The sequence below is a fragment of the Megalops cyprinoides genome, chromosome 22, assembly GCF_013368585.1.
Source record: "Megalops cyprinoides isolate fMegCyp1 chromosome 22, fMegCyp1.pri, whole genome shotgun sequence".
Classification (NCBI taxonomy): domain Eukaryota; kingdom Metazoa; phylum Chordata; class Actinopteri; order Elopiformes; family Megalopidae; genus Megalops; species Megalops cyprinoides.
The window spans coordinates 13905832-13916793 of NC_050604.1; the positions used below are offsets into that span (position 1 = coordinate 13905832).

General features: G+C 45.1%; 1 protein-coding gene across 1 annotated transcript in view; it reads left to right on the plus strand.

The window, feature by feature from the left end:
* Positions 1 to 8995, plus strand: part of zcchc7 (zinc finger, CCHC domain containing 7) — a 49573-nt gene extending 40578 nt beyond the window's left edge. The window contains exons 7-9 of the mRNA XM_036516410.1: positions 7050 to 7145; positions 7553 to 7670; positions 8463 to 8995. Coding sequence (XP_036372303.1) covers positions 7050 to 7145; positions 7553 to 7670; positions 8463 to 8995 — 747 coding nt within the window. The remainder of the gene's footprint in view (positions 1 to 7049; positions 7146 to 7552; positions 7671 to 8462) is intronic.
* The last annotated feature ends 1967 nt before the right edge of the window (positions 8996 to 10962 follow it).

The window sequence follows — 10962 nt, forward strand, 5'->3', positions numbered from 1 at the left end:
CAAATATTTCAGCTGTAGTTAATTTTTAGTGGACATGGATTTCTTGGAAAGACAAAATTATTTCAGAGAAAAAATAGCTTTTCATTGAACAATTAAAATCTTAATTATAATTACATCAGATCATTGCTATATCTGTGCATTTGCATTTCCTAAGTTAATGCATTTAAATGAAATACAGTACATCTCATTGTTATCAATTTGGTATTTTTTTAATTAACACATAACAGTGATTCATCATAACATTTAAATTGCGGTTGAGCCAAAGTAATCCTTAAGTAACTCTGAATTAGATGAACAGAATACAAATGTTTTTTATTCACATCTAAGTAAGCAGTGGGGGGGGGACATTTTCTGTGGAACATTTATATTATTTAGAAATGTTAAACATATTCAGTTAACCTGTTTAATGTAATTTTTTAAGGTATTAAAATGATGTTATGTTTATTATGATGGTTCTGTAGATTAAATGTTTCATTTCTCTGATGATAGCACTGGACCTGGACTTTTATAAGTACATACTCAGTTTTCAGGAATGATTTTGACTAATAATATATATTACTGATATTATTAAGTAAATGGTTAAGATCCTTGTAGCAAGTCTAATTGAAGCATAAATATATGATTAGATTAACTTCACCAGAATTCTCAAATGTTCCACCATTTTTTGTTCCTTCGTGTACAATGTATGAGGTATATACTGTATATTAGAGCAGTGGACTGGTTTCGCAGCAAAGAAAACTCCATTTCCTTCTGTGTTCCTTTTCTCTGATGCGTGTACACACACTGTGATTTCAGTGAGGATTTGGTTTTTTAGTAGCCGTTCAGAGTTTGCTGCAGATTAGCTTTCAGTCCTGCTGAAATGAGATGCAGACAGAATGGGCTCAGCACCCTTCAGCATGCGGTGCAGGGGCATTCAGCCAGCGTCTCTGGCAGAATGCGGGCCTCCATGTACTTACTGTTGGCCCTTTGATCACTGAGGAGCAGACAAACAAAAAACTTGTATGCATGAAAAATTGCGACCGCTCGAAAATGCAGCATAATGTTCTACAATTCCCGCAGACTGGTGTCCTGAGTGAATGTCGCTGTTGCCGTTGTATTGGTTTCCTGATTCGTTGTGGATGTGATTTTTTTATAACATTGTTTATTCATTTATTAAGGTCTTACCAGTTCTAAATTTGCCAGGTCAAGCAATTTGAAGGTTACGGTGACCCTAAATTATGAGCATGAGCTATAACAGTGAAAAAGTGAAATTCTAGCATTCTGAAAATTTTTGCCAAATCATGTCCAGTATTGATATTCAAAAGCCACAAGGAACTGCCACAGCAAACAAAAAATGACCATTCTATAACCTAATGTGCCAAAGAGAAGCATTAGATTTTTCTAGCGGAAGAATGTGGAAGAATAAAGATAAAATGGCCAAAGAAAAAAAACATGCTTCACACAGGCAGAGGGGTTTATTTGACCCATCTAGTGATACCTGCCATGATAAACACAGAAAGCATGATAAGTGTTAAGCAATAGCTTTGGTATGAGCATCTGCTGACTGTGTGTGGCCTGGAGCGCTTCATGTTCTCATAGGGAATCATTTCTGACCAGTGTACAGCATAATGTGGTTTGGGAATGGGAGCCCAGTCCTCGGGCGGTGATGATTGCCTGGTTCCTGCATGTTGTCCGCCTTACCTTCCCCCAAAGCCTGCAGTCACATTTGCGATATTTGACAGGTTCGCTCAGTGTCCTCACTTGCGATTTTTCCTAAAACCACGATGTTTGAGCAAACCTTGGTGCATGAGGGATCAGTGGGACTCTTTATTTCTCATCCTCTGCAGCTCGTCAGACATTTTACTGTCTCCGTGAGATCCTTCAAGGCACGTAATGAAGCTGACCTAAGCCAATCCTGCAATTCAGTCAGAACGTTAATGTGGCTCCAAATTCAGCTGAAATTGATTCCAAGTTGTTTGATTGATTCTTTGTGTCTGCCTCCAGTCCCCATAAAGGTGGCAGCGTCCCTCTCTTTGTTAGAATGAGCCTAGTTATCTGCTGAAAGAGAGAGAAATTCAAATGCCACATAGTAAACAGAAATCAGCTTGGCGTACAAAAAGTAGAGAATGTTCAGTCTTCATTTGAATGTTTGGAATCTTAGTATGCTTAAGTGATCAAACCCATTGTTTGTAAAATGAGAAACAATAGTAAGATTCCCAAGCATAGATAATTTGCACCAAGAGAACAAGGCGGAACAACAGCTTCCCAATGGGGATCTGAAAACATGAAGTTCAAACCATGAAAGGATTTTCAGTAAGGTTCAGTAAGGTTTCCTTTTTACTAGCATGTATTGTGCTTGTAGACAAATTGTGTGAAACTCAGTTGTTTTGACCACATTTAACATGTGAATTTAGGGGAAAGACAGGATGTACACAGCCTTTCTCAGCGCATGATAGGATCAGCAGTGAGGGGTGTTCTTCTCTACGGCGTGAATGGGTCACACTGGCCATTGCAGGGTTGGGTTGGAGCGCCCTCTTGTGATGATAGAGGCTGGTTACTGGAGATGCCAGCTGCTGAGATTGGAGGGAATTTCTTCATGTCGTTTAAGTCAGCCTCATTCATGTATGTTCGTGTGAAGAAGTGTGTATGCATATGCATACATGCACATGTTTTGTTTGAGGCAGTTCTCTGTTGAAACTGACTCATTTCATTTTATGTGAGAGAGTTCTTTGTCGGGTTAACACAGTTAATGCAACGTAGTGCTTTGGACTGGCGTAATGTGTTCTCATGGATTTATATCCTCCACCGGACACAGAAATAGTGTCTCTCTAGTTTCTCTGAATCTTCATGAGATGAAGGGTCACTGTAGTGACCTTCCTCTATACAACGTATCCTAAATAAGAGGAAATAATTCATTTCTACCCTGGCTCTCCTTTGTAAAGTACCTTTGAAGTGGGCTGTTTCAATTTTAAACCTAGATTATGGGTCATCAGTCAATCATCATCAGTGTATCCAGTACGTTGTACTGTACTGCTGATAGATTCAGCCCCCAAGCGGTCATTCTGGAACAGTTAGGGATAGGATTAGTAGTTGGTCAAGGACTTGTTAATAAATTGAAAGTAGCTGAGGACAGCCAGTTGCTGACCATCTGTGGGGCAGTTCTGTGATGGAAAGGGGGATCAGTATCCTGATCTTTTTTGCCTGTTCGACAGTGGCCGTGCCAGCCATGATTGACAGCTAGTCCATGGACATATTGAGCAATTAAAATGACTAATGCAGAGCCTTGATTGTTTCACAGCAAAATTTGCAGCAGGGTCAGGGTAAGGTATCGTAAGTCTAAGTGTAAGTATAAGGCACAGCATTTTGTTCATTTTTGCATGTATGAGCGTGAATTCAGACTGTGGAGGGTGTCATGTTATTGTGCTTGATTCACATACCCCTGCATAGATGCACAGAAAGGCAGCATGCACACACACGCGTGTGAGATATGCCCGCCGTCCCGCTTTGAGAAGCAGGCAGTGCAGGGCGTTATCAGGGCGAGAGCAGGCGTGTGAGGCGCGGGGCTACCCCCCCACCCCCTGCGCGGCCCAGACGGGGGGGCGATACCATTACACGGCGTTTGTCGCCCGGCGTCTTTCAGGCTCTGCGATCTGCCGCTCCCTCCGTCCGCATCTGAATCACAAAAGAAAAGGAAGTGTCTGAGGAAATGGGAAGGCTTTATCGGCCCGGCGGAGGCCCTCCGAGCACTGCGACTATTCACACAGCCCATCTGCCCCTGTGCAAACACGGCGAGGAAAAGAGAGGGTAACACAGAGGGAAAGGAGTAGCCAAAGCAATACGGACATCATCGCTTTGGATACATGTTTACATGCTCATCTTTCACCAGTTTTCAATACAACTAATTAAGCAATACAAAAACGCCCTATATATATGTAGATTTTGTGACCAAATTTACAGGTATTGAACCCTCAAGAAAACCCGAAATTAATGCGTTTTGGATTTGTTAATAGAATATTTTGAAGCTGTTTTTTAATTGAATGAAGAAAAGAGGCTAAAATTGTCTCGCTACGCTTGCTGGGAGCTGGAGACAGACCACTGTCCTTTTCAGCTGAAATATGACTCCTAAAATGATTTAACGCACCAAATTTGTACCACACAACGTGGAAATAGTAGTTTTGGGGTTTAGTGCCCTTTTATATATCCCATATAAGTATCCCATATAATTTAAAATGATTGAAATTGGAAGAGATTATATTATCTGGTGAAAACCCAACATAAGATCCCATTTTCTCCACTTGCTGTGCTTTCTCCACGTGCTGAGACCAAATTAAGGCAGTTCCTCTAAAAACGTATGTGTAAAACAGGAGTCATAACTAGTATGCAGGCAGGAGGCAGCACAGGGCACACTGTGCTTCTGTATGCTGATAACCTCATTTCTGGGGGACCGGGAGAATCGTCCAGCGGGTTGAGCGGTTGTTTAAAGCTGCTTTTCCCCACTTACTCGGGGGGGAGAGAGCTGCAGCCGGGGGGGAATTACATGGATTTATTATGGGCAGGGGGGCTTTGTTAACGGGATGCCACAACGGGCCAGCTCCCTCACCCCGCGTTTTTCTGCAGGAAAGCTGCAAATTGCTCTATCGCTGCTGATACCCCCCCCCCCCCCACTGTATGCGCTTCCTCTGCCCCAAATCACTCCAGTATGATAGATCCCCCCCCAAGCCCTGCTAATACATTCAAATCTGCCCACGAGTGCACAGTGCTCCGAGTTTATATTCACATAGCCAAACGCTTGGGTGACACCGAGCAGCTGTGCTTTATTGGGGCGCATTAATAAAATATTATAAAATATGGGGGTGTTCTAGTCAGTGGTAAGTCTTTCTATCATAATGTCACATTTTGCAGAGTGGTGTAGTGTCCCTGTATCTCAGAATAAAATGTCGTCTCCAATAATCCTTGCAAACACACACCGTGTGCAAAAATCAATGTCATACCTCACACAGACTCCTCTCTCATTCTCTCACTCTGAAGATCAATCTTCATGTTTTTCTTGTTCAACAAAAGAGGGGTAGGTTGTTTGTTACAGGGTGTCTGGACGGACTCCCCTGAGCACCCGGTAACATATGCAAACCCCCCTGTGCAAAGCGCCCGCCCCCTTCCCCAAATCCCTCGCCCGCACAAAGGCTGTGTGCACACGCTGATTACGGCTCCTAACAGCGTCAGCCCGTCTGGGTGTGGGGATTAGGGCCTCACCGCCGGCTAAGGTCAGGGACCACAGTGCGGTAGGGGCGGGGCCGTGGGCATGTCCCAGCAACCCTCGGGCCCCTCCTCCCTGTCCTCTTACGCCACGCCTTCCCCCAGCAAGCCTTGCACATGAGTCTTCCATATGCTTAATGTGTATGAGCACCCTGCTGGATGTGAGTGCAGAAATGCACGTTCAGATGAACTGTTAGTGACCACAGCAGGATGCTGATACTGTATGGGCCCTGGGCAGCTCCGTCAGACCCATTGTATCCACTTATTTTTAAAAAGGTCTCTTATGTTGTCAGCCTGTCATTTACTCAGTCAGTGACAGAAGCCGATATTGCACTCATATCTCATAGCTCACTATGTGTGTGTGTGTGTGTGTGTGTGTGTGTGTGTGTGTGTGTGTGTGTAAGAGAAAGGATACAACTGCACAACAGTTTGTTAATTGTAGATCACCTGATGTGTACCTTTAAAAAGCGAGGTGGGGGCAGCGTTGGTGTTAATTACTAGTGTGCATCTCACAAGAGCGTGCATGCGTGCACACACACACACACACACACGCTCAGTGAGAGGGAGAGAATGGGGTGGGGTCTTGCCGGATCTGAGTGCGGTGTGATAACAGCAGCTCAAGGTCACAGAGGAGCCCTGCCCAAACGGCTAATTTGCATGAGCGATGAGCGGGGGGCCGGGAGGAGAGGGTGGAGGGGGGACAGAGGGGGGGAGTGGACCGGATGCTGATCTCCTGCCCTTTGTGATGGAGATTCCGTCCCGCGGCCCCCGCCGGCCCGACCTGCTCCCACAATGATGAGCGCTTTTAATGGATTTCATTCATTCGGGGCCCGCTCGCTCTACTCATGCGGAAAAAAAGGAGCCGTGTTAGAATGACGTTAGGAGGAAATCATTTGGGGGTCCGGGAGCGGTGGGGGGGTGGGCCCGGGCGGCCGAGGAGACAGAGGGGGACGGGTGCTGGGGTGGGCGGCCTCCTCTTATCAGCAGATATTTACCGAAGTCACTGGAGTATGAAAATCTCCCAGCACTCTGTGCAGATGGGAGCGGCTCCCTCTCTTAGGTAATGATATCTCCGAGGTTATTTATTGCGCTCACACACAGGACAGCCTGAGTAATCACTGGCAGATATCAGCCCTTGGAGTAAATGATTTGAGTGTTTGGGAGGGAGGAGTTGGAGGGGGGGGGGGGGGGGGGGGGGGGGGGGGGGGGCTGTTCTTTTATGGGCTTCCCCATTCAGAGTCATCCTCCGAAGTGGCGGAGAAAGAGGGCTGCATTGAAAGCCTTGAGTGGCTTGATAGCAGAGCTTTTTAGATCTAATGAGATGACATTCTTACATCTGGCGTTTCTGGGGAGGGGAGGACTGGGAGAAAGGGAGAGTTCATAGCATAAAAAAGCATTCATGTGGCTGCATGTGGCGGTCTGTCTCCCTCACAGTGAGAACTGTGTGTGACCGATCAGCGACCGGCACAGAAATGTGACCCCTGAGCAAGGAACTATTTTATTTCATTTTTTTATATGTGTGTTCATATATTGTATATGTATATCCATGTTGTCTGCAAGACACTGTAAGACACTGTGACAGTCTGTGTGATACGGTATAACAGTCTGTATAACCCTGTGTAATTTGTCTGATACCACTAACTGACTAATGAGCTTAGTGGCTGTAGGAGGTTGCTCCCAATTCTCTCTTCAGATAAGTGACTTCCTGTATGTCCACTGCTTTGATATGTGCCTCTTGTGTACATCCAGGTACAGCCAACACAGGTCATATGTCACATCCGTTTCATCAGTCTATCTGTGCTTTATGTGTCTTTCAGACAAAGAAGGGCCCCGTCTTGAAGCCAGACGGAGAGGTCGCTCACAGGAACCCTGCGTACTGCTACAACTGCTCCCGACAAGGACACTTTGGATTTGTGAGTGTTAAACTGGGCTCTGCCACCAATGGGAGGCGCTCTTTCAGTGTTGAGACATTGGTTAATACTGGCAGTCTTTGATATATGCTGAAGTTGTAGTCTTTGAACAGCAGTGGTACAGGTGATAGGCATTTTAAAGCTACCTTTGAATTTGCATTGGGTGGCCAATCCAGCGAACCTTTCAAACTAGATCTAAGACTAAATCATGTGTCAGTGTCCTTTTAGACAGGGTATGTCAGTGCAGTGGGCATTCCTAAGCGAAAAATAGTCCTCTTCAATTTAAATTGCACAAAAGCAAACACGGAAGTCCAAAGAAAACCAGTCAATAGGAGATATGCTTTCAATACATGCGAACATAAGATTTAACCCCTCAGCTGAACTGGGCTTCGTGTGCATCCGAATTCCAGGAGTGCAACCAGAGGCGGATGTTCAACGGGACGTATCCCACCACCCCCTACATCTCTCACTACGACACTCCCCAGGAGATCCGGCGCAGGGATCACCGGGCACGCAAGAAGGCCCAGAGTAGGCTGCTCTTTAACCGCTGTCTGACAACTGACGCTGTCTCACACTGTCTCCCACCTCCAGATGAACGCACATCAGTCCAGCTGTCACACACTGTACCAGAACACATGGGACCCAAGCAAATCTTTCATCACTCTTTCACAATCTGTCAGATCTCTAATATCGCTTTATAACTCACATATTAAGTGTTGATTTTATGGCAGAAACGTGTTGGTAATTAGTATTGACATGTGTGAATTGTGCAGATTCCTTTTTAATTATTGTTTAGTTACTTCATAGTTACTAGTTACTTCAGTTACTACTTTCATTTGCCGTTTTCTTTATTCTGTCTACGCCCTATATATGCATGACTACGTATGCTGGAGAGTGCGATACTTCAAAGTAAAGCTGCCACATGAATTTGAAAATGTTAACTCCAGTAAACAGAAGCTAAGAAGTAAAGGAAAACTGACTAACAAAGAATGTAGCTCACAGGATACAGGAGTGCATCGCTGTCTTCTGTGATGGACTTCACTCAAGTTAAAATGAATACATATATAATTAACACCTAATTTAATGATTATTTAGCATGTCCTTTTGAAGGCGTAACTATGCAGTTTCTTTCCATTTATGAAAAAAGGTTGCAGAGTTCATAATCTTTGCAGTCTAGTTAAGGGAGCATAAACAATCACCTGTGTTAATTAGAGAGCCTGACAGAAATATCCATCGATTTCCTTCAAGTCTGATGGTATTTGAAGTGCATGATGGTTTTGTTGCTCTACTATGTCTTTTTTTTTTTCGTTTGTTTTTCAGAGCTGCGGGAAGCTGGTCTGCTGCAACCGACTGAACTAGAGACAACCGTTTGTCCACAAGGTGGAGACAGAGAAGCAGAGCCCCCTAGGAAGAAGCTAAAACACAATAAAGGATGGGACAAGAAAAAGAGAAAAGACGAAACGACACCAGGCAAAGCCAATAAAGCACAGAAGCAGCCACAGCAGAAGACGAGGACTTTAAAAGAGAAACGCAAAGATCGCCAGAGCGGCAAGGAGCGGGGACAGCAGAAGAAGCAGCAGAGGGAGGCCAAGGCCCAGCAGAGACCAGGGAGACAGCAGACGTCCTGGGGGGCGGAGGAAGAGGACTTTCCCAGGGGCCCCAAAATAAGAACTCCTGGGGCCCCCACACCCCCTCAGAAGGGGAAGCCTAATCCGGGCCTCTTCAGCTCAGGGAAACGCAGCAGGAAACGCCGGGCCAGGGGCAGGGACAGGAAACCAGGCAACCGCAAACTGGAGGCCATGTACCCCTCTGACGAGAACCTCTTCATTATCAAGCAAAGGCGCAAGCCCTAGCACTGTTTGTGAGAGAGTGTGGGTGTGAGAGTGTGTATGTGTGAGAGAGAGTGTAGGTGTGTGTGTGTTAGAGAGCATGAGTGTGAGAGTGTGTGAGAAAAAGTATAGGGGTGTGTGTGTGAGAGAGAATATTGGTATGAAAGTGTGTGTGTGCGTGTGTGACAGAGAGAGAATGAGTGTGAGTGTGTGTGTGTGTGTGTGTGTGTGTGTGTGAGAGAGTGAGAGAGAGAGAGAGAGAGAGAGAGAGTGTATATGGGTATGAGTGTGTATGTGTGAGGGAGTATGGGTGTATGCCTGTATCTCAGTGTTAGGGGCCACAGAGTGAATGTGCAGAGGTCTTGAATGAAGTTTCATACAGTTCTGTAAAATGCATTTAAAGCTGCTATGCTTACCCTATACCATCATCATCAGTGTGACCCCAGTGCTCTGTAACTTGAAGCCTCTCCTTGTTTTCTAATGGCTCTCCCAGAGCAGAGACTGCTGCAGCGCCCTCTACAGGACACCTTTACCAGTGCTGGAGACTGCCACCACCAACAGCAGTGTTACTGTATTCTCACACTTCTCATAATCCCATAATATAACTAATCAAATGAGTGAATAATAAGTGCATAGTCTTGTCTGACTTTATAATGGCTTAATGGTTTGGAAGCTTAGATTTTTATGACAGGTCATCTAGAAATACAGCTAGTGCAAGCTGTTCTGTTCTAGTCTGAAAGGGGTGTACAGTTCCAATCACTAGTAATTCTTTAATAACTTTTAAAAGCCATGTTGATATTTTTTAGTTATACTGGCCCAGTAGAAATCAGTTGTTCACACAGAATGCGGACTGCAGTTATTAGGCTGCCATCCGGTGTGAACAGATGAATAGTTGTACGGCCAGATGCAGACTGTATCCACAAAAGAGGGCAACCCACATTTCTTAGCGCAACGAACATTCTCACTTAGTCCTACGTCACGGCTACTCAAGTTCAGTCTTGGAGGGCTGCGGTCCGGCAGGTTTCCCAGCTGTCTTTAAAACCACTAACGCTGTCTGAACTGGAGAGGGCAGCTAAAATGGTTCAGTCAGGACGGTGATTAGTGGAACTGTGTGCTAAAACGCCTGGGTGGATTGGCCATGCTTTCTGTTGTCTTTGACGAGGGAAATGTACACCTGTGTGATGTTAGCCTTTTCAGTTAGCCTTTTCAGTGAAGCCAGTGTGACTGAATAAATGTGCTTTTTAATTTGCATCCTTCGTGGATCTGTCCTGTGGTTTCCATTCTGAATCCTCTCTTTGGTGATTTGGAGAAAATGTTCATTCACTGTAGAGAAGTTTAAGTGAAGTTGTCATATTTGAATGATTGCCCTTAGATGCCTGTTTTGCCATCAGCCTGTAAGGTAGTTATAAGTTTGAGTCCATGTGGTGGTGCCATAATCCAACCACAACCGTGGTATCACAGCGGAATGGTTCCTATACATACACACACGGGCGTACAGATAGATATGTATATGTACCATTCTGCTACCATTCTGACTTTAGATGGGTTAAGTGCTATATGTGTAATGTTTGTTTTGTAGCCAGTCACCTGTCTTGTTCCCCACAGTTCCAGACGTTCTTTGTAATTGCAGGGAAAAATGCCGTCTCTTTTCTCATGGCTGTTAAGAGTGTTCCAGGTGTTGTCCTGAGCTGCGGAGGGGCTCATTTTCAGGATCCGAAGCTGGCTAACACAGCAGGCTGCAGACAGCAGTCACATCAAAGACACTGCCAAACTGGCTGAGCAAGATGGCCTTCACTTCCTCACATTCCTGCCTCTTACACACAGGGGAAGATTCACCTAAACCATGACACTCAGTTTAAACCACAAGTGCAGGTCGCTATCCCATATCCACATATGCCAGTGTTATGGGCTGACATTACTGTGAGCTTCAGTCGTATGTGGTATACAAGAATAAGGTGAAGTGTCTGAAGCTGCACTATTCAGTGGTCATA